Consider the following 24079-nt stretch of genomic DNA (forward strand, 5'->3'; position numbering starts at 1 on the left):
CGAGAAAGTGTGTGAAGGAATGTTTACACTACAGTTACCACGACCATAACCCTGCCCCGTAACATGGAGCAGAAAAATATAACCCACGCAACTGTGGTCTGGGTATTTTTTGAGTGTATGTGTCAACGAAACTTTATAATTCTTTTAGCCTCTCGAGACTTGTAACCGGATTTGATTCAGAGCTTTCCGGATCAGTTTTTCTGACATTTTCACAGTGATGGCATTAATTTTGGCTCATTACTGTAATGATTTCATTATTCAAAACAATACGCATTGCCATACAGTGATGCATATGGAACATCTTTTATTGAGACATATTTATGTCAAATTAGCTTCACTGAGTGTTCCAAAAAAAAGACAAAAGTCTTTGTTTACACTAAATTCTTTCCTGAAATTGTTAATTGATGTAGAAGAGATGAAACTAATGATTCCTTTTGGGAAATTAATTTGTTGAAGCAGCGGAGAATAAATCTAGATAAGAATAAGACAAACAGTTAGTACATTAGATAATAAAAGCAAATAATTACAGCAAAATAGTTACACTGGCAATGGGAAATGTACTGTATGCGTGTATCGTTGTCACATAACAATTTTGTCTTTTATTAAACTTTTTAAACCAGCAGGAGGGAAAGCGTGGTCGGAGGCCTATGAGGAAGCCACGCCGAAGAGGCCAGCTGGCCGGGGGAGGTGGAGCTGGAGCTGGAGCTGGAGCTAGAGCTGGAGCTGGAGCTGGAGCTGGTGGCAGGAAATCTGATGGGGTGGTCGGCGGGCGCGGGGGAGCCCGCCAGCGCTCCCCTTCCCCCTACAGCCTCAAAGCATCTCCCAGCAGAGAGACCCTGACCTATGCCCAGGCCCAGAAGGTGGTGGAGGTGGACCTTGATGGCAGGCTCCACCGCATCTCCATCCTGGACCCCCTGGCAGTCATCACTGAAGATGAGATGATGGCCCAGGACATTTCTGAGTGTAACAGCAACAAGGAGAACAGTGAGCAGCTATCCCCTCCCGCCAGCAGTGCCCACCCTGTACGCAAAGCCACCACACCCCGAGGCCGCAGGAAAGAATCCAAATATTCCTCTGTCAGATCGCCCCCATCCTCCCAGAACCACTGCCCCAATTCTCATTCACAAACACCGGACAAGTTAAACTCATCGCACCATCACCACATGACCCTCCCTGAACCTAAGTTTCGCGTGCTAGAGACTTTCAAGCCGGTCGAGGCACCTCCTCTGCCCACAGCCTACTACCGCTACATCGAACGCTCGGCAGAGGACCAGGAGGCCGAGGCGGAATACGACATGGACGAAGAGGACATCGCCTGGCTGGAGATGGTTAACACCGGCCGGACGTCAGAGGGTCACTCGGCTGTCTCGGCAGACACCTTTGAGCTCCTGGTGGACCGGCTGGAGGAGGAGGCGTACCGGGAGGCCCGCAGCCGGGCGCCCTCCCAGAGCGCTATCGACGACGATGCCTTCTGCTGCGTGTGCCTGGATGACGAGTGTCTCAACAGCAACGTCATCCTCTTCTGCGACTCCTGCAACCTGGCCGTGCACCAGGAGTGTTATGGAGTTCCCTACATCCCCGAGGGCCAGTGGCTGTGCCGCTGCTGCCTCCAGTCTCCTCAGAAACCCGTCGACTGCGTGCTCTGTCCAAACCGCGGCGGCGCCTTCAAACAGACGAGTGACGGGCGCTGGGCGCATGTGGTCTGTGCTATCTGGATCCCCGAGGTCTGCTTCGCCAACACGGTGTTTCTGGAGCCGGTGGAAGGGGTCGGTAACATCCCCCCCGCCCGCTGGAAACTGACCTGCTACCTGTGCAAGCAGAAGGGTCGTGGCGCATCCATCCAGTGCCACAAGGCCAACTGTTACACTGCCTTCCACGTCACCTGCGCCCAGCGTGCTGGCCTCTTCATGAAGATCGACCCGGTGCGAGAGACAAACGTCAACGGGACCACATTCTCTGTTAAGAAGACGGCATTCTGCGAAGCCCATTCGCCGCCAGGCCAAGAGACCGTCTCGGACGAGGAGGAGAGCGGAGGAAGAGTGGTGGGCGGCAGGGGGAGGGCTAGCAGGGGACGCAGTGCCTACACTGAGGTTCCCGCAACGCCGAAACGAGGCAGGAAGAGCGATGCCACGCAGGGTAAAAGGAAAGGGAAGAAGAGCGCAGAGGCAGCAGCACGCCCTGCTTCACCACTCGTCATAGTGCCTCAGATACCCACACAAAGGTATGAATTGCTTTGTACCTGAATAAAATCAAAGGATGCACACATGTAAGACACATACAAAACACATTTTTCTTTAGTGGAGCTGTTTAAACTGATGTCAGTTAATCTGTAGATGATGAGACCAACCTGTATCTCTCTCTCTGCTGTACAGGCTGAATACCATCTGCAAAGGAATCCTCTTCCAGAGGAAAAACCAGTTCATGCAGAGGCTGCACAGCTACTGGTTACTGAAGCGCCAGTCAAGGAACGGCGTGCCGCTGGTCCGGCGTTTGCACTGTAACGTCCAATCCCAAAGGAATACTGAACAGGTCAGGACAGGAAACATTACCACAGGCTTTGGACTAGGTTTTGACTGATACGGGTTTTTTGAAGGCCAATGCCAATATTTTTGGATTGAAGCTGGCCAATATGAGCCAGTCCTACTTTGGGCTACATGTTTGCAGAGTAGCAGAGATAAAAATTGGAAAAACAAAGCTACAAGAACATTCTTATCTCCAAAAAATGCATTGGCTAAAAAAATCTGCAACAATTTATGTTTGCCTTAGTAGTATTTATTTGTCTAATGGTGTGATAATGTGTGCTTGTGGGTATCCGTTGTATTTTTTAGCCTGAGGTGGATGAGAAGGTTTCTGCAGCAAGAGAAGCACTGAGGTATTGGCAGAAGCTTCGGCATGACCTGGAAAGAGCCAGGCTACTGGTGGAGCTCATCCGCAAGAGGGAGAAACTCAAACGAGAACAGGTAACATGCAAGGATAAATCTCACATACTAGGAGGCTGACTGTGCTTTATATTTATGCTTGTTATTTGAAAATGTGACCATACATGTACATTTTGAATATGACTGAAGCTAATAATTCATATATAGGCCTAATTATGGTTTTGCTGCTGAAGTTGCAGTGGATTTGAATCAGTAATATTGAACAACTGTGTCCAGACTTGCATACTATTTGTCTGAGCAATTACATCCAAATGAGTTTCACATCTTGGTAGTGCTATCAGTTCCAAACCAGAAAATGTGTCCTTCATTAAAAAATGAAGAATATGGAATAGGGCTTGGCACATTTACCTTGATAACAATAAATGAAACAACGATTTTCTTTACCTTGGTGCACAAATATTGCATTCTCCATTAGGGTCACTGACATCAGTGTCATTAGTATTGGCCAAACTGCTTTGCTAGCTCAGTCTAGTAACTAAAATATTTGTCCCACATGAATTAGCCACCACAGTTGCAAACACACATTGTCATACAAATACATTTTTGGTATACCGCCCAGCCCTAATATGGAAGCTACATGTATTGCAGTATCTGAGTATGCAGTGTAATCAAGTGTAGTGTTGTAGTTTTGAATAGTTTGGATGAGAACTCTATTCTTAGCCTGCCCCTCAGACTTTTTCACTCTCCCTCTCATCATATGACCCCCGCAGGTCAAAGTTCACCAGGCGACTCTAGAGATGCAGTTGACCCCAATGCTGGTGCTGCTTCGTTCCACTATGGACCAACTACAGGAGAAGGACACGGCCCAGATCTTTGCAGAGCCGGTCAATATCAAGGAGGTAAGGCATTTCACTGTTATAATAACACTGGTACAGGAAGCATACCGCCTGGTCTCAATTTGATGCAAGCTATTTCATTACATGGTTTATATATGAGATTACTCTGATGCAGGGAAGCATCCTGTACTTAACATTGTGAACAGTCGACATGTAGCCTTTAATGTTTATGTTTATGATGGTCAGTGGTTTGTCCGAATGTTGCTTGGCTGGCTGTTGTAGCTCAGGATGTAATGAAATGTAGAATCTGGTTTGGGGAGCTTTTTCTCTTGCAGGCTCTGCTGTGGTAAAGTCTGTATGATCAAGAATATTCAAATGATGTATGGCAGGGCTATTCAATTATATTGTTCGGGGGGCCACATTGTCAGAAAGCTAAGGGCCCGGGGGCCGGATATTTCATTATGTATGTACACTTGACACAACGCGCCACCACATTTTCAAAACTTTTATTTCGCTATATTGCAAAAGTAGCCTAATCATAAATTAAAAAAGAAAATAAATAGGCATTCTTTAAATAATTAGGCCATGTGCTTAATTTCATTTTCTTTATTTACACATATTTCTCAGTCCAGTAGCTGTTGAATTGCCAATTTTCGGCATCAACTTTTCTTTTCTTCAGCGTTGATAGTGACACTGATGATGTCATACGATAATTTGCATATCAATATATACTGCTGCACTTGTTATGCACGCCGCTGACTCCGCCCACCCGGGCCAGTTTCGGCGTACGCCGGTAGCAATTACAAGTGGACCCTATCCTACAGTCCCTGCTCTCAGCAGAGGGAGGAGCTACGCTGTGATCATCAGACCTCTCTGGATTAGACAAGCAAGTAGAGAAAACCAGCATCAGCCGTACCAATTTATTGCCAAATGCTTTGGGATTCAACACATTAACATTGCTTCCCATGGTCAAAAAAAGTCGCCAGATTTGTTGCTAGTCGCTTCTGAGAAATAAAGTCGCCAAGGGGGTCTGAAAAGTCACTAAGTCTAGCGACAAAGTCGCCAAGTTGGCAACACTGCACCTACCCGAGTATGTAGAACAGAATCTAGTTTACAGTACACAGGAGCGCTCTGCTGGTTTGAAGGATTTATTGTTTTTTATTTATTGTGATTTTTTTTCTTCAGGTTTCAAATTGAATTTATTTGTAAACAGAACTGATTGGCGGGCCGGTGAGACTTGATTGGCGGGCCGGAGTTGGCCCGCGGGCCGCCAATTGAATAGGCCTGATGTATGGGATGTACTGATGTATGGGATCGATTGTTCTATTTCCTACTTGTTATGGGTCTGTCATGCTGTATGTGAAGCTGTACTTGCCTGGGAAGAAGGGACACATTTCTGAGCAATCAGACAATAAAGACTTATCGTATCGTAGGATGTCATGACGGAGACAAACATTAGAACTATACAGCGTTCAACCTTAACAATTTTTTTCCACTTGTCCAGTATGTCATAGATCTACTTGCACCTTGCATGTTTTCACAGGCTTAGCAGGCAGAAATGAAAATAAACACATTTTCAGAAATTGAAGTAATTACAAAATGTTCATAATATACAGCAGCAAAATAACTGAAAAATCTACAAAAACATAAATAAATGATTGATTGTGAATACATTTGAAATTCATGATTTGTAACAAATCAGTAAAATTCCAATATTCAAATCGGCCTGTGTTCCATTTACTGTATTCATAACCAATTGATAGAAACTTTTCTGTAAATGTAACCAGCAGTGACATGGAAAAAAACAACACCAAACCTAGAGTAGAAATTCATGAGGCTGGTAAGTGTCGATCTCCACTATCAGCTAGCATTTTTGCTAGCATACAGGCTTGGTGTTGTTGGCTCTTGGCACATGACATGCCACAGTGTGTGTTTGCAGCAACTGTCAGTGCCGATAATGAGATAGCTCAATCCGCCTTAGCCACAAATCACAGACAAACGGCATAAAGGGTACAGGATTGATTCATTGTGTTCAACCCAAGGAAATGGGTGCTTCCACAATAAAATAAACAGCTCTTTTCTTTTCGCTTTGTGATTGAAGGTCGCTGCCACCATGTCTACTTCTTAAAGATCTCTGACTAACTCTGAGGTACAGTCCACTGTGATTGTTCAGAAAAAGCAAAACCTAGAGGAGAGTCAAAGATAACAGGCTTATCATCGGGTGAGAAATGGCAAGACTAGAAACTTTTTTGCCAGAAGAACTGGCCCAAGTCAACCACTTACTGGCCCTGGGCCAACAGGTTATCCGTAGTGAATTTTATGCCTATGCATGCCACTAAGACAGGTAATATCATTTGCGTCTCCATTTCACTCACTAACCCATGTGGTGTTGTGTCATGTACTCAGGTCCCAGACTACCTGGAGTTCATCAGCCAGCCCATGGACTTTACCACTATGCGCTCCAAGCTGGAGGCTCACGCCTACCGCTCCTTGGCCGACCTGGAGGTTGACTTCAACTTGATGGTGGCCAACTGCCTCCTCTACAACGCCAAGGACACGGTTTTCCACCGGGCAGCGCTGCGCATACGGGACCTGGGTGGAGCCATCCTGCGTCACGCCCAACGGCAAGCCACCAACACTGGCCTGGACCTGGACACCGGCATGCACCTCCCCGAGTCGCCCCAGAAACGAGACTTTTACACCTGCACATGGGAAGACGGTAAGTTACACTGTTGGTATGTGAGAGCAAATGGGGACGATACTGCATGTGATTATAAACAGTCTGCAGCACTGGAGATGCAACAATGTTCAAGGTAGTTATATCTCTAGGCAGTGATTTGGAAAGCTGTGCTGTTTTTAGACCCTTTTGATATTCGGCAAGGAGAAAAATAGCTGATGGTTAAAACTTATTTTTAGAAGTCACAGTTTTCTCAGTATAGTTCTCCTCCATTATGTGGTGGGAAACAACCAACTTGATTCTTTTGGACTGTCTGACAGTAGTGAATTGATTTACGACCGGTTCATTTGACTCACCTTTGCAAAAATGACAGTTTTTAAGCCAACAGCACTTTGGGTACTGCAAGTGTGTCAGCTCATGTAGAACTGTAGCGCAGTCCAACCACAGACACTGACATTTTTTTATAGAAAGATAATGAACATGGGCACAATATATCAGCTAATGGCAGCTTTGATCCAAAAATGTCAGTATTGGTCGAACCCTAGTTGTAAATGCATGCCAGCCACAGACTCTAACTAACACTAACTCCTCCCCATCCCACCCAGTCGACAGTGTGCTGGATCCAGACAACCGGCTTCACATGTCGGTGGAGGAGCAGCTGAAGGAGCTGCTGGACAAGCTGGACTTTGTCACCTCCATGCGAGGCAGCGGCGCCCGAACCCGACGCATCCGCCTGCTCCGCCGCGAGATCAACAACGTCCGCTACCGGCAGGGCCAGCACCCCCGCCACGCCCTCCACAACGGACACCTCAAAGAAGAAGACGACGACGACGACGACGACGAGGAGGAGGAGGAAGACGACGAGAAAGACGCCGAGCCGGACAATGCCCTGTCGTCTTCTGATAAAGGTGGGTGATAAAAGCACTGACGGTTTAACAGTATGAAATTACCAATGCATGTACCTTTAAAAGCCACTATTTTCAATGAGACCACTTGCGAACATGAGCTAACGGAACATTGTCCTCAGGTAATTGAGCCAGGGTCCCCCCCACGCACCAACCCCAACCACCCCACTGTCTACAGTCTAGTAAGTAGGGGCCCACAGAGTCTCGTTAGCCATGGCTGCCTCACAACTCCTCTCTCCAAGTGCACTCTATGTCTGCACCCCTTCTATACATCACTCTCATGGACTCACCACTCTCCATTGGCCACGTACAGTCATGCCATATCATCCCACTTCTGACACCAGTTTAGTCAAATGAAAGGATCTAGCTACCATAGAGGAGGGCAGCTGAACACCTGTGATTTGTGCCAGTTAAGTCATAAATACTGCCATGTTACCATGTTGCTGGTGTACGTTCAGTTTACAGTTGTGAGAGCAAAGTTATTGATCCACTCGTCTTGATAAGGTGTTCCATACCTTTAACAAATACTTAACAACGTTTAGGGCTGTATTTGTGCCAGAATGCCTGACGTAAATCATTACAAATTGACGTCATTCTCCAATGTGAATACTGCACCACCGCATCACACTACATACTAAATGGACATTCATTTAGAATAAACTCTTGGAATGGAATTTAAATTACTTATCCTCCTCATCTTCCAGAGGACCTCAAATCCACTTCGCCCCCAACACTGGAGCCTACCGGGCCGGCTCCTCCTCCTCGACAAGGGGACGCACCTCTGGAGCCTCCCACCCTGCGGCCAATCACCGGGGAGCCCCGGCCCGCGAGCTGGCCCTGCAAGCGCCTCAAACTAGGTGCCGAGCTCTCCGACAGCGCCACGGGGGACATTAATTGCACTAAAGCAGAGGAAAAGCCGGCGTCGCCACCTCCCATTTTGCACAGCGGAGGGCCAGCGGTGGCTAACGGTCTGCCGGAACTCACCACCCGTCCACGGCCCACCACCGGGGGAGTCGGCCGACGCACCTCTGTATTGTTCAAGAAAGCAAAAAATGGAGCGAAGCTCTTCAGAGAGAGAGACAATCCCTTGCTGAATGGGAAAGGGCCGCAGGAGGACAATACAGGCAACGCCCCTCCAACACCAAACTCCACGGCCAGCACCCCATCCTCCACGCCTTTCTCTACTCCATCCAAGACCCCACAGAAAATCCCAGGACCCCCCACCCTCACTACGCCTGAACATTGGACCCCCAGTCGAGACGTCGGCTCAGACAGCGAGCTGGAAAAGACACCGAAGCATACACTGGAAAGCGGTGAGTAGCCTAACTCGGTAGTTAATTAGACAAGGCGCCCCCCCCTCCACCCCCAGTTTGACCTTCTCCCCTCAGGTGGGCATTTTAGAATAGGCTACCCAAGGCAGTGACCACATAGGATGTGTTTTTGAATATGCCTGTGCCTTTCAGTGGTTTGGTTGCAGCAGGCATGCGTCTCCATCTCATGCTCAACTTCAAGCTGAGCATGTCACAGCCGTGCCACTCAATGTCAGATAGAGAAAAAATTAGCAGCACCTGGAGGGATGCAAGAAGCCTCCTACCGTTTCCCAGTGAGTAACGTTAACTTTAGCTACATCCTCCGTTTCCAGGGGCTCCTCATCCTCTTCTTCAAGAGCAAGCAGAACTATAGCCAACTTTCTCTTGGCATTCTCTTGTTTTTATGTTCAGCAACATCATCCCTAGTGTTAACTAGCTAAGATAGCTTGCCAGTTGTTGTAAAACTTGGTGTTGCATAGCAGCGAGAATGATGTAATGCTCCTTGCGTCCTTTGAGCTTTTGTTCTTTCTGTTACTCATGATGCTCACAGCTGAGCTTTGCGTTTGAGCAGGAGGAGAAGGCGTCACATCGGATCATGGCCTAAGACTTCTTTATGTGCCCTTTTCCAGCCTAGGTTGGACAATAAAAATGTATTCTATTCTGTTCTGTTCTAACCAGTTGTCCTCTTTCTCTAGTCATTTCAATTACCGCTGTTTTGAGACTGCTTCCCTTTGGTTTTCAGGACTGACCAATGGGTTCAACAAGCACAAAGACGGCGGGTCCGACTTGGAGTACAGCCCCTGCCCGGTCCTCCACAAAGAAATGTAAGCCATAGTGGATCTGTTCTCATTGTCTGGTTTTCGTGGTGATTGTCATTACATCCCAACTCTGTTTCTCATGTCACTGGTTGATGGTTGCAATGTGGCGTCTTACAGCAGCTCACCACGCAAACGAAGCCTTGGGAAACCAGCTCTGTCCAAAGTTCCCTTCCTGGAGATGGTCAATGGAGACTCAGATTACACTGGTACAGACATTTTTTTTTTATCCTATGCAGGAATATTAGTTGTGATCGCAGCTGAGGTTGGGTTTGTTATTCAAAAAAGGGTAATGTATTAACACATGACTCATTTCAAAATTAATGATCAGTAATTACTGTACACATTATATTCCTTTTCCATTACTCCAGAATTGGAAATTGCATCTTCTCTTACCTTCAAAAAATAGGATATGGTAGTCCAATGATGTCCAATGTCCTTGTCATCCAAGTAGTGTGAATGCTTCCTCTTGGGGAAAATCAACTTGTTTTGCCATTTTCTGAGCTTGGAATTATAAGTTTCTATCTAGGTGGAGTGCAGTTCTGAGAAATTAGCTGATGAAAAGATTGAAACGACTGAATGAAAAGAGTTGACATACCATCGTGCAAAACTGTTATGTACTTTCATTTTAAATATTTAACCCAAAAAGGTTCTTTTTTAAAACATAACACCACACAAGCATAAAGTAACATTCAGTGATCATGAATATGTGGATAACAAAATTTTGATTTAAAAAATAAAAAGTCATACAGCACAAACATTAAATATCACAAGAATGAATCAGTGGATGGAGGTGGGATATCATTTTTGGATAATTCAGCTTCAATCTGGTATTTAGAGGGGGTGATTTTATCAGTACTTAAATAAAAATAGTAATTCATAACACTGCTCATTACTGTGAAAAGTAATATTACTGTAACTACTGAGCAACATCTTGCCACCCAACACTGAGAGCTGATAGTGGACCAGAACCAAGTGCAATGTAGTAAAACACCAAACAAATATGCTCTCTGCATAGTATTAATTTGGGGTTACAAAGTACAATATGTTATGACCTTATTTGGTTCTGTTTATTTTCATCATATTCAGATGATTTGACCCTCTGTTGTCTTCATGCAGGCAACTGCAGCCAAATGTCTGAGGATGAGACGGAGCTGGAGCCTCTAGATCTGGTGTGGGCCAAGTGTCGGGGATATCCCTCCTATCCTGCACTGGTAATTCCTTACTCCTCTTAGGACTACTGAAGCAGGATCACACATGACATGAACAGGCTGTCAGTAGGTGGCAGTTGCACACAGCTGCTAAATATGCAGCTTTCACCAAATCCACTTTTTCTGAAATGATAAGAAAACAGGTTACCAGTTGGGATGAAGTTTTTCTGAATCAGATAAATCCAAAATGCCAAAAATGTTAACCAGAATACACTGAATTCAACAGTAGAATAAGCTTAAATTAATATATCACCAGAAGAACTATAATAAGAGCTGAGGAGAAAGATAGTAGGGATTTTTATTTCAGGATTCAAATATTCCCTCTTTTCAATAATACTTTTACCCTTGTGTAGTATTTTGAAATGGTTTCCCACAGCCAGTATGTATGCTGTTAAATGTTATGTTGTATAGAGAGTTGTGATAAGCACCTAAAGCCTGTCTACCAGCTACCCGTTGCGCTGACTGTGCGTTTCTCCCCAGGTCATCGACCCAGAGATGCCCGAGGAGGGTCTGCTGCACAACGGGGTTCCCATCCCCGTCCCGCCCAAAGATGTCCTCCGTCTGGGGGAGCAGAGGCAGGAGGAGGCAGGCGAGAGGCTCTACCTGGTGCTCTTCTTCGACAACAAGCGGACATGGTGAGGGTCGAACCTATTGACATGCAATGTGATACTTCATTCATCCCCGTAGGGATATTTTCTCTTTTCTCTACAGCCACTGCTGTAACGCACATCTGAGTCTTGTGTCTTTGTAGTATTAACCTTTGAAGCTCTAGCCTAGTCAGTCTCATTATTGTTGCTAATATGAAGCAATAATAATCCTGCGGAGTATCATCCCTCACTCTGGTTTAGGGCTGAACGATTTTGAAAAAATAACTGTGATTATTTTGAGTGATTATTGCAATTGCGATATGATTTGTGATACTAGACGGAATGATAATTTTTTACATCATTATTCTCATTTTCATTGAAAAATGTATTAAAATGATTATGGTGTGATTCTTGCGGGGATCTGTACCAAACAAAGATGTTTTCTTAAGTCTGTAGAATATGATGTGTAGGCCAGGACATCTCTGCAGCACCACAACATTTCATTTAAAATGGTATTTTGACACATTTCGCCTTTAACAAATATTGCGATTGGAAAATTGCAGTAGGCCATATTGCGATTTCGATAAAATTTCGATTAATTGTTCAGCCCTACTCTGGTTTGTGCCTCCTGAAACAGAAAAATAGTGGAAGAATTTTTTGTTGAGACATTCTGATGTCACTTAAATTTGTCAGCCAATTTAGTGCTGTGAAGAATGTACTAGGGGAAGACAGACTGCATATTCATGATGAGGGCTCAATTCCATAGGAGATTCTCAAAAAGGAGTCAGATCAGTCAAAAAGATAATTTCTACTCGGGATCTGCTGCCTTTTTCTATTAATATGATTTATTCAAGGTCTCCATGGGCCTTGAAAATCCTTGAAATTTGTGGATTTGACAAAAATAAAATAAGGCCTTTTAAAGTTTTTGAAAACAAATGGATGGCCACGAAATTACCTGATTGTCTATTAAAATGCAGCACCCAGATTCATCAGTATGCCTCTGCTCTATGGCTCTCTCTCCACTTCACATCCTGAAGAAAGCCCTGTGATGGAGATTTGTGTTGCTATAGAAGCAGTTTGAAAATGAAGGGTTTCACCGGGATTTCTTGACAAAGTTGCGAATAAAATATGAGCCCTCTGTGATGTCTAATTTTGACCAATGTAATGTCTTAACCCAAAACATGTCAGTCATTGAAAAGCCCTAATGTCCAAGTGAGTGTGGGAACTCGCAAAATTGAACATTAATGATGAATAATAATACAGACATCAAAAGCAAAGGACCCCTAAGTGGGCATTGGCACTGTTGTTCAAAGGCCTTCATCGTTCTGGTCTGTCTCTCCTGTGCTGCAGGCAGTGGCTCCCGCGCGACAAGGTGACGCCCTTGGGTGTAGACGACACGGCCGACAAGCTGCGCATGATGGAGGGCCGGAAGACCAGCATCCGCAAGTCTGTCCAGGTGGCCTACGACCGGGCCATGATCCACCAGAGCCGCGTCAGCCACGACCACGGCTTCATGACCTCCAACTACCTGTAGAGGGTGACAGTAAGCCCCCCCCCCCCCCATAGTTACCCACTATGCATTTCTCCTCGGTCTTAAAGCGGCGGGACGGACGAGAGAAGAGTCCCCTCCCTCCCCCCGCGCGAGTAGAGAGTAAGCCGTGTTCCCACTGTGGTGTGATAGGAGTGTGTTGTGGCAGCACGGGGTCTCGGACTGTAGTTCTTCATCACCAAACCACTAGTGTCTCGCAGAAAGAGCGGTGGTATATGCCTTCGTGTCATTATTTAGTAGATGTGGAGCTCCGGATGTGAAAGAAGTTCCCTGCAGTTCCCGCGTCCCTGTGGTCAGTAAGCATTAATTAATTGTTTTCTTGAGGTAAATGCTTACTCCACTCGACGCGCTTGGAGCTGTGCGGCTGGATCAAATGTAAAAGAATTCCCCTCTATTTTGTATAATGCTACTGCCAAGGAATCAAATTGTCAGAAAAGAGATTTCACATATTTATATGAAACATGGAAGACGTATGAATGGATCACTGCCATCTTTTATACAATAGCTTTTTACATTTTAATCTTTTACAAAAAAAAAAAACACTTGTATATTGTAAAGGCACACTTTGTGTACATATGTATGTGTATTATCATACCCGATCTAATTTAATGTCGCTGTTTTAAAATGCGTTATTTCAATCAAACCCGCAAGGGGTAAAGAGAGGCTGTGTATATTTGTGGAGGAAGAAATAATTCCCGACTTGCTGCAGAGTGTATTTAGCTTGTCTTTGATGTAATTTCATTGTGCTGTGTGTGAGCGCGTGTGCGTGCGTTCAGAGCACACAACACAATGACCCGTTGTTCTTTATATTTGAATTCTCTTTTTGATACAGAGAAAAATAATTTATTTATGGAAGACAGAACTATAGAAATAAAGTTATATTGGTTGAAGCTGAGAATTAAATCTGTTATTTAAAACGAATGGAATGAGGTTTTAAAAACATACCAAGCCAACATTTTACAGATATTGACTTCAGGTGTTGGGTTTATACTGTCGTTGGCGAGCTTTCAGTCCTGACCAACCCCGATGTTCACTATAAACACCCAGAATATTCTATTTATTGTTGAGTGTTCCTCGGAGCCCCAGTTTATCGAATGGAAAAAATACACCTTTATAAGCTTGTACAAACTGCAGATTTTACCTACTCGCCAAATACTTTGTCTGAATCAGTATTTTCTCATATGGGGAAATAAATGCTCTATTAAAAACCTTTTGGGATTCCTTAACTATACTGTCCTTTCTATTCTTTTTTTTCCATCTACATATAAACTTGTTTCCTAGCTTGTAACCACTTTGCCAATCGCTAGACATGAACACTTTTAAAAGCCAGATAGTCACTTTTCCATTGACAAACTCCAATAAGCACATTCATTTTTATTTTAACCTTATTTAACATAGTGAGAAGTACTGTAAGCGTATGTGTTAGTTGTATAGTACAGGTATAAAATGACCTTTGCTTTAACAAAACCACCACAGCCCACAATCATCATTTCAGTCACATTATAAGCTAATGGACACAAATAATTGCAATACTAACATACATTTCAGTCAAAATGAGCCCAAACAAACTGAGAGGAGGGTGGAAGTTGTCGGTGTGAGCTATTAGAGAATAAGGATTCAAGACAATCCTTTTAATCCAATGCAGTCAGATCAATGTTGGGTGAAAACCTTGTATCTCCAAGATGTTAATTTTCCATAACCTAAGAAAAACTTGATTTTAGCTTGACCGCCATGCATTTTTGAGTTTATCCAATGGGTTTTGAAAGGGTTTCTAACCCAAGGGGTCATAGAATTTTAAGAATTGGAGTTAGGAGGTTTTCACATGACCACAGTGATTTGCTTGCAGAAGGAAACGCATTAACGCTCCATCAGTGTCCGGGTTGCTGTCTGGTCAGGAGGAGGTGGTTGTGACGGAGGGTCCGCAGCTCCGTCAGTCTGCCCAGGAGGCGGCCGAAGCGCTGCGGTCCCCCGCGAGGAGCTCCGCCCTGGGCCCCGCACACCCTGGACAGCAGGTCCAGGATCAGCTCTTGCGTTTTCTCGACGCAGCCGGCCGCCTGCAGGGACGCCCGGTCTGCGAGGACAGAGGCACACAGAGAGAGGCTGGTTCATATCGCCCGAAACTGAATCTGTTTCTTTATGTTTCTTTCCAAACATGGAAGAACCACATGGAAACCGATCCATTCAAACTGTGAAACGGCAATCTATGGGAATCCATGATTCTAATGCAACGTTTTGATCAGATTCCATAAAAGTATGCATGAACATGTTATTTTCATTCTTAATCTTACTATCCTGTTTTGTTTCAATGGAGAGTTTTAGTGTCCCACGGGCTAAATCCTGTTTCAGAGGCTTTTCCACCCTGACAAGTACAAAATTCTGGGGGAAACACTGCTTATTTGTACATTTTTTGGCATTAAAATGGTCCAGTTTGAAGCTACTGAACACAAAATATCGGCTGTCGGTATCTATCACCTATATAGGTCGAACACTAAAGTCCAGCCAGACAGCAAGAAAACAGAGCAGAGCAAGTTTCAACCCTGACAGAGATCCAGTGTCCTTGAATGAAGCAGAAATCTATAGGCAGACAAGCAGCGCTCACCCACAAAGACCTACAGAGATAGACTGAGTTAATCATTGTAGAGGCACCATTTCACTATCTGTTCAAGAGCTCCAGATAAGTTTATAATCGTTATTTACCCACATTGGAACAGTTGAATACTGCATGTGCATCTCTTGACTTGATAAATGATTGGATTATCTTGGACCAAACACCCACAAAGTAAAAAAAAAAAAAAAAAGAAAAAAGTAAAGATTTCTCCTCTGACCTGAGCAGAGCAGAGCTGTAGCGGTGAGCAGGGCGTACTCGGACTCGGTCACCCTTAACGCCGCCATACTGTGGAAGAAGTTGAGCACCGGCCCTAGAAGATCCTCACTGGTTCCTGTACATGCAAGCAAATGGGAAATACCTCACTTCTTTTTATATGAAATACCTTGAAACTCCTTTCACAGAGCAGAATACTGACTTAAAAACGATTGTTTCAAGTGGCTGTATCCATGGACTCACCTGAATTGACCAAGGTCCTACTATGGATGTTTTCCTTGGACTCTACGTTTCTCAGCCAGTAGTGTGTTGACATGTTGAAAGGCTGCAGGGCTGATAATAGGGAAAATATAATAACACTGACAACGCTTTTTGACCCCCTTCCCAAACTCCACTTAGATGAAGAAATTAACCTTGCCAGCTCATATGACCGACAATCCTTTGCTGCAAAAATCTACCATCAACCATCTTAGTGCAGTTTTGAGTCTTAAAATCTTATATTTCTTAAAACGTGAAAGAATCTGCTCATGTGATTGAGATCATTTCAACTTGTTTCCAATGCAAATCAACTGGTTTCCAGAATTATCTTGAATCAAGCGTCATCTTCTTGATACTAGAAGAGCGATCTGCCTTATTGCGCATTGCTTCAAGAAAATTCTCTGAACAAACAACAAGCGTTGGAAACAAGTGGAATTACTCCACACCACAGAGATGTTTTCTACAGGTCGGTACCTGGACTGGGGCTCGTTGGGTTGTGGGAGAACTGCTGAGCCGAGAGCAGGAACATAACCTCCAGCGAAGAGCTGGACAGGAGAGCGCTCTGGTCTGAGAAATCCAGGAGGTCAAAACCTGCATGGAGAACATCAACATTTGCTTTTTTCCCATTTAAGCCATGTAGGATTTTCTATAAATAAAATGTTACTTGAATTCTGGAAAACAGAACCATCCATTAGCTCATGTGCTGCTTTCTATCAACATGTTTTTACTCCTTTCCTATACTGCTTTTGAGTCTATTGGAGGTTATTTGTTAAGTTTTGCAGGGAACCAGGCCCAAAGAACACTCAAATTTTAAGGAAGCTCATTTGACACAATGATAAACATGGGTTTCAAATGGGTATAACAAGGGGTGGGACTTTCCATACCCCAGCTTAAGTAGTAGTTTTTATTTTTATAATGTAGAACAATGATCAAGCAAAAATTGCCAGAAAACTATCTGGAAATTTGGAAACCATATCTAAAAAAAACACATATGGGAAGTATTAAGTAACAATGTTCCCTATAAACTGGTAGTTAGTTGCACATTGCATATCTTATCAGTCATTGCTTCATTTTGTCCCTAGAAATTTAGTGGGTATAAGGAGGTTTGGACGTTTTGGTGGCAAATGATATTATGTAGATGCAAGGACTTTGATATAGCTTAGATTTGATAAGCTATCAAGATACCCTTGATTTTGAAATCGCTTCTGTAGCAAATTAAAGGTTAACACCAGTAACTTCATTGGACATCTTTGACATCATCAAATCATCATCATCATCAAAACAGTAGTATTACTTTAAAAGAGGAAGGCACCACAGAGCAAGAAACGGCTCCTTTCTTTCTTATATCCCCTTTGAACTGGAAGCAAATTTAGCATCATTTTCCCTTTGTTGCTATTTGGTTTCTGTGTTAATCTGGCATTCAAATGAACACAGAGGAAAGCAGATTTTAGATTTTGAAAGTCACTTATTGGAGTTCATCTTACCCGGCACTGTCCTGGCAAACTGCAGCAGTCTCTGTAGGTGAGGTGATACTACATCAGACAGACCGTCCCCTTCATCTATACATGGCCACTCAAACACCTACGCAAATACAGACAGCAACATACAGCAAGCAATCATGAGGGATAAATGATAAAAGGAAACATGTTTGGAACTACTAGTAGTTTCTCCACAAGGAATCGTGACCCACCCTGCAATGAGTGCTGTCCTGCGCCCTGTACTGTCGATGGGCCTCCACCATCTTGTCCACCATGTACTTCTGTTCTCGGGATAAACTGGCAGACAGAACCTAGTGCAGAGGCAATAAAGCAGGGGGGTGTTTGATGAGGAGAACCAGCATTAGCATTACATGATGTTGTCGCTTTCGCATTTTAAAGCTACAATATGCAACTTTTTTCACATTAAAATAAATAAATGGAATATACACGATCAGTCTGTGTGTGTCTGTGACCCTGTGTGACCCCCTGTTTACCTGAAATTTACCTTTCAATGATGTTGGGACATTTTGGGGCCAACCAACCAACCAATAAACCAACCACCCAACCAACAATCAAACCAACCAACCAACCAATCATCCCACCAATCAAACCAACCAAACAACCATCCATCTATCTAACCAACCAACCAAACAAACAACAATCCAATCAACCAACCAACTAACCAACAATCAAACCAACCAACCAATCAACCATCCAATTAACCAACAATCAAACAAACCAACCAACCATCCAATCAACCAACCAACCAACAATCAAACCAACCAATCAACCAACAATCAAACCAACCAACCAATCAATCAACAATCAAACCAACCAATCAACCAACAATCAAACCAACCAATCAACCAACAATCAAACCAACCAGCCAATCAACCAACAATCAAAGCAATCAACCAACAATCAAAGCAATCAACCAACAATCAAACCAACCAACCAACAATCAAACCAATCAACCAACAATCAAACCAACCAACAATCAAACCAATCAACCAACAATCAAACCAACCAACCAACAATCAAACCAATCAACCAACAATCAAACCAACCAACAATCAAACCAATCAACCAACAATCAAACCAACCAACCAACAATCAAACCAATCAACCAACAATCAAACCAACCAACAATCAAACCAATCAACCAACAATCAAACCAACCAACCAACAATCAAACCAATCAACCAACAGTAAAACTAATCAACCAACAATCAAACCAACCAACCAACAATCAAACCAATCAACCAACAGTAAAACTAATCAACCAACAATCAAACCAACCAACCAACAATCAAACCAACCAAACAACAATCAAACTGATCAACCAACTTGTGGTCCAGTACCTGTCCTGGTAGCCTGCTGGTAGAGCTGACCCTCCTGCTGTCTGTGTTCTCCTCCTCCTCCTGTCCTCTGGCTTTACCTCCTTTCCTCAGTCTTTTGGACTGGCACTGCACCTCTGTCAGCAGGCCTGGGGACAAACCGCTCACCTTCAATCACCTTCACTAGATCTGAATGTCATTTAGTGTTGAGTCTTAAACTAATATTTTTATAGAAACAATTGAAAAAAAAATTACCAATGGGGTGAGATAATTTCACTTGATTCCAATGTAAAGCAACATGTTTCAAGGATTTTCTTGTATTAAGTGTAATTTTCTTCATATCAGTGGAGGGATCTGATTTATTCTGCCTCATTTCAAGCTATTGACACTTGTTGACATTTTTGCAATGCATGTTGCTTTTGGAAAGCAGTCCTAACCAAGCTATGTCCAGTGATTTTAGTATCACTCATAATTCTTTCTGCATTACAAAAAGTAAAATGAGAGTTCAAGCACATGAATTAGGTGTCATTAGAGGAGGAGTTGCCCTCACATTCGGCCAGCATTCCCACGGCGCGGCACTTCCTCAGCCGGCAGTCTTGGCACTTCCTCCTCATGTACATGTCCATCTCACAGCCACCGCCACTCTTACAGCGATACACAGCCTTTTTAGTCACACTCCGCCTAAAGAAACCTTGTGGGGGAACGGGAAAAAGAACCAGATGAGGTTAACTAAAGAAATCTTTACTTGAATAGGTGCCTGTCAAAATACAATTACAAGACAAAAACCTACGTCAAATGCAAAGACAGCAAGGTAAGAAATGTGAGAACATAAAAACAGACCATAAGAGGGAGGGAGAGAAAATCAGGGTCAGACTGAGAGTTTTCAAAGGCCGATACAGATACTGATATTATTGGATTGAAAGTCAGCTGCCAACAGATGATATTTTGTGTTGATATTCAATGTCTTTTGACCATTTGACCATTTTCATGTTATTGGCAGCATGGAAAAGCCTCTGAAACAGCATTTAGACCATTATGGGACACTAAAACTCTAAACAATAAAGAAGGGGGGAACCTCCATCATATCAACGGTGGACAACATGACAAGCTGAGACCCGACTTTTAATAAAAGGCCAACATCGACCCGATCAAACCAATAGATCGGTCTAACCCTAGACAAAATACGTCCTTTACCTTTGCAACCCTCGCAGGTAAGAGCGTTGTAGTGATACCCGGACGCTTTATCTCCACAAACCACGCACAGCTCGTCCTGAGCTCGGCTCTTCCCTCCCGGCCCCACTCGGGTCCTCCGCCCGAGGGCGAGGGGCAGTCCTCCCACCGCGACCACCTGAGCCAGGCCCCCGCACTGGGGCTCGGGGCTGGGATCGCAGGGGGCCTCCATGCAGTGAGGGCTGTAGAGGTAAGGAGGGTGGCAGGGCTGGGAGGAGGAAGAGGAGGACGACGAGGTGGAGGAGGACGGCGATCCATAGAGGGAGAAGGGGAGGTTGACGGGGCTGTACTGCTGTTGGCTGTACGGGAGCGCCTGGAGGTCAGGGTCCTGAAAGGGGAAGCCCAGGGGGTCACCGAGCATGTCTGGAAAGGAGAGAAGGGAAAAGACCTGAGCAATTAACAGCTTGGATTATTTCATCACCCCTCACAATTCATGTTTTTAATCGCTGATGCTCATGTTGGGCATAAAGGCAACTTTTGCTGATTGTTCTAGAAAATTATAACCCAGAACTAGGTTTAAAAGACTGGGAAATGGTATATACACCTGCAGACTTAGACACTGGAAGTACATTTTACCCAGTCAGTACCATGAATAATGACCATATTGGGGAAATGATTGACTCTGCATGTATTGTATTCCCATGCCTGACGAGTCGGTACACATCTGCGTCCAGCCTTAGGTCTCAAAGGCACCAGCAGTGACGAGATCAGCCCCTGGCCTCCCAAATCTGAACTACGGAACAGAAAAATAACATAATGGAGGGAGACTGATTGTCAATGAGTGTATCTGCGTTTGGCCCGGCCTCGCGACTCCCCCTTGCGCAATCATAACCGGGAAAGAAAAAAGTGAACGAACGTTTCGAGCAGCGCGGCTATGACGGTCACACTGCCTCGGAGTCAAAGTGCGTTGTAGGAATGTGATCCTTGTCCACCATCGTACGTGATTCATGTGTGACTTCATTGCTTTTATGGGTCTTGGGGGATACAATAAAAACGAGCTGAGAGTGAGAGCTTGTGAACGAGTTTGAAAGTGCCACAACAGGATGCAGCTGAGAGTTTGAGAGTTTTGATCAATATTCCGAGCGCTGTAGTCAGCCGTTTATGTCCGTTCAGCGATGGAAACATCTTTGAGTGTGGCGCAGCAGCTTGTGTTTTGCAAGTCCTTGCTCCACTGAGGAAAGGCCGCTGGCAGCCGCTTAAAGCGCAGCTGGACCAGGACGAGGACTGGTCTGGGATCTGTCTACACATTAAATGGAGAGCCCACCCAAATGTCAGTGCTGTTCGAGATGGAAATTACAAGGATGATACATTTTATATTAAGCTGGGTGTCAGTTTCATTCACTGACATTAACATTGACTCTGATTTATTTTGAACTAGAAGGACACTCGGAGAGCGCAGACCTCCGCCAAGGTTCGTGCTATTATTGCTTGTTCGTGAGTCGGATCCGGATCCGCTCCAAAATTGAATGGGTTCTTCCTTGGCCCATGCTACACCCTTCCACGAAGTTTCATGAAAATCGGGCCAGTAGTTTTTCCGTAATCCTGCTAACAGACAGACAGACAAACAAAACGGCACCGAAAACATAACCTCCTTGGCGGAGGTAACTATGGTTGAAGAATCCCTTTAAGCTGGGATGGAGGCAACAGACCACCCTCTGTGGTTAATGACGAATTCATGCAGCACTGTGAGTAATGTCAGCAAATCAGCATTGTTTTGGTGAACCATTAAAAATAGACCCTTTAAACTAAATTTGGCAACAAGCGTAGCAATCTTCCCATCCGATCACTGTTGACAAGACTCCCTCTCATCCTTTCACATCAACTCCCGGAACCACTGGCCTTGCTTTCCCTCTCTTTCCCTCGCCATGTCCCACATTCCTTAGAACTACTGCCTCCATGTCCATTCCTCATCAACCTATCACCTTCAAAGAACCATTGCTCCCTATCGTTGTGTCAAACAAGATCTCCAAGGTGATGAACGAGTCTTTCCCTCTCCTGTTTTTGTTGCGCGGTGATGCTGAAGAGACGGACGGCCCTGCCTTTTGACCCATGGGTGTTAATTGGTGACACCCATGGGCCACCAATTGGGAGAGTTGGGACAGTTCTACACCTTGACCCGTGGGTGTCGAGGTGTAGAACTGTGCGTACCTTAGCCCATGTCCTTATTTAAGTCTCGGTCCTAGGTCCAAATGTGATCTTGTTGTTTTTAAAATTATAATGGTGAGCAAGCAAAAATCTCTAGAAATGTATTTGGAAGCCATGACTGAAAGAAGAATTCTAATGTTCCCTCTAAGCTGACAGTTTGGCGAGCTACATCTAATAATTTATCACACTGACCAAATCATATCATGTCAGTCATCAGTCATTGTTCCATTTGTCCTGAGAAATTTAGTGGATATAAGCAGTGCGTCAACTGAATCAATGGTTCTGAAGGGCATGTATCAATTTGACTCCTCCTTTCTCCTCTTACTTTCTCTCTCCAGATGTTTCCTGTCTTAACCAGAGTGTGTGTGTGTGTGTGTGTGTGTGTGTGTGTGTGTGTGTGTGGGATGGGGGGGGTTGGGCGTGCGGGGGGTGGGGGGTGGGGTTGGAGTCCATGGTTTCTCGTCATGTGACAGAGCCGTGGATAGCACTGTTTGTAAACCATTTTAACGCTGTCTAAACACTCGTCAGCCTCCCTTCCATCCCACGCACGCTAGGGAGCCAACGACACCAGCGATCTACCCCCCATCGAGCTCCACCCCCCCCAACCCCTTCACAAGGGCAGGAGGGGAAGACAACAGGGGGGGGGGGGGGGGGAGTTTGTTGATACTCCTCATTATAAATAGATACTCCGAATGCACGCTCGGGCCCCCTCCTTGCGCGCTGGAAAACGCAGCGAGGCCGGCTGAACTCCCTCAAGAAGATTTTTTTTTTTTTTTTTCCATGTCAGCGAGTGCTCAGGGGCAGTAAATAAACACTTAACATTCATTCATCAATCGCGAGGGTGAATGAGACGAGGTTGCGCACATGTAAACTGCAGCGGCGGACATGAGTGTGCAGAGTACAGTCACATCCTCGTTGTGCAACAGTGTAGAAATTGACATATTTCAATTCAGCTGCATTGCATTGCATTGATTCATCTGCTTGCATGTGTGGGGAACAAGCTACTTTATCTTAAACTAAAGCTTGATTAAACTTCATTATCTCTGAAAGCAGTGCATAAAAACTTCAGATATCAATGAAATATACTGCCTATAGTTTTACAGTATTAAAGTAGGACTGAGGTCAAAGCAGGTCAATATTCCTGTTTTTCTTGGATGTTCACCAGATCTAAAATTTCATACATTTCTGCCACGTTAAAAAATTTGGTTAACAACCTGTACCTGCCAATGTCCCTAATGAACCATAAAGTTATGCAGCATCATTTGAATTCACTCAAATAACTTTGTGACATGAATGTTCATGTCTGAAGAGAACAGTCTATTTCATACACTTGTTAACTGAAACAAATGTTGGTTTAAATGGGCTTGATTTAAAAAAAAATGCATTTATTGGTAACCACATGTCCCTAGTCTAGTCAAGAATAACCATAGTAAAAGCTAATGTCAGTCCAACTTTAATGTATCTGTTGTTGTAAGTCTATATATCAGCACTGATATCACTTCTTATAGCAGTAGAAGAAGAAGCATAACTGGAAGTAGAAGCAGATGCAGTAGAAGTAATAGCAGAAGTAGAAGAACAGGCAGAACCAGACGCAGAAGTATATGCAGAAGTAGAAGCAAACGTAGAAGTTGAAATAAAAGAACCAGAAGCAGAAGGAGAAATGGAAGAAGTAGAAGCAGAAGTGGAAGAAGAAGCAGAAGTTGAAATAGAAGAAGTAGAAGCAGAAGTGGATGGAGAAGCAGAAGTACAAACAGAAGAATTAGAAGTAGAAGCAGAAGTGGAAAGAAGAAGCGGAAGTAGAAATAGAAGAAGTAGAAGCAGAAGCAGGAACCAAAGCAGAAGTAGAAGAAGCAGAAGTAGAATTAGAAGAAGTAGAAGGAGCATTGTGGGCTCACCATAGTACTGGAGTTGCTCTGTGGGGCAGTAGCCATCTGAGGCAGAGAGAAACCCCCCGGCCGAAAAGCTCATCTCCAACTCAGTCCACTCTCTCATCTGGACAGAAGATCCTCTCTCCGCCTAGTAATACAGGAACTGTCCTCAA

At 44.3% G+C, this 24079-nt stretch overlaps 2 protein-coding genes across 2 annotated transcripts; one reads left to right on the plus strand and one right to left on the minus strand.

The window, feature by feature from the left end:
• Window positions 1-647: 647 nt before the first annotated feature.
• Window positions 648-13985, plus strand: brpf3b (bromodomain and PHD finger containing, 3b). The gene is made up of 13 exons (XM_071513619.1): window positions 648-687; window positions 730-2221; window positions 2373-2529; window positions 2829-2960; window positions 3650-3778; window positions 6122-6434; window positions 6998-7300; window positions 8002-8610; window positions 9350-9431; window positions 9543-9631; window positions 10542-10636; window positions 11114-11268; window positions 12571-13985. Exons 1-13 carry the CDS (start codon window positions 648-650, stop codon window positions 12752-12754), a joined length of 3780 nt encoding a protein of 1259 aa, XP_071369720.1. The 3' UTR covers window positions 12755-13985.
• Window positions 13986-14514: 529 nt separating this feature from the next.
• Window positions 14515-24030, minus strand: nr1h5 (nuclear receptor subfamily 1, group H, member 5). Its single transcript, XM_071513824.1, has 10 exons — window positions 23934-24030; window positions 19858-20256; window positions 19214-19354; window positions 18688-18812; window positions 17539-17637; window positions 17333-17429; window positions 16323-16439; window positions 15834-15923; window positions 15595-15708; window positions 14515-14840 (listed from the first exon to the last, which is right to left on the minus strand). The coding sequence occupies exons 1-10, from the start codon at window positions 24028-24030 to the stop codon at window positions 14638-14640; spliced, it is 1482 nt and encodes a 493-aa protein (XP_071369925.1). The 3' UTR covers window positions 14515-14637.
• Window positions 24031-24079: the final 49 nt, after the last annotated feature.

The sequence above is a fragment of the Centroberyx affinis genome, unplaced genomic scaffold (assembly GCF_046629955.1).
Source record: "Centroberyx affinis isolate AG114_WGS23_722 - 3 ecotype Tasmania unplaced genomic scaffold, CSIRO-AGI_Caff_v1 ptg000282l_1, whole genome shotgun sequence".
NCBI classification, from domain to species: Eukaryota; Metazoa; Chordata; class Actinopteri; order Beryciformes; family Berycidae; genus Centroberyx; species Centroberyx affinis.

Bases quoted from the DNA above. Each gene is read 5' to 3' on its own strand.
- brpf3b (XM_071513619.1), top strand. From the start codon at position 648: ATGAGGAAGCCACGCCGAAGAGGCCAGCTGGCCGGGGGAG. The intron at 688-729 runs GTGGAGCTGGAG...CTGGAGCTGGAG, and splicing joins AGGCCAGCTGGCCGGGGGAG to CTGGAGCTGGTGGCAGGAAA. The intron at 2,530-2,828 runs GTCAGGACAGGA...TGTATTTTTTAG, and splicing joins CCCAAAGGAATACTGAACAG to CCTGAGGTGGATGAGAAGGT.
- nr1h5 (XM_071513824.1), bottom strand. From the start codon at position 24,030: ATGAGAGAGTGGACTGAGTTGGAGATGAGCTTTTCGGCCGGGGGGTTT. The intron at 15,924-16,322 runs GTACCGACCTGT...CCCTATTATCAG, and splicing joins CCCAACGAGCCCCAGTCCAG to CCCTGCAGCCTTTCAACATG. The intron at 14,841-15,594 runs GTCAGAGGAGAA...CTGTCCTCGCAG, and splicing joins TACAGCTCTGCTCTGCTCAG to ACCGGGCGTCCCTGCAGGCG.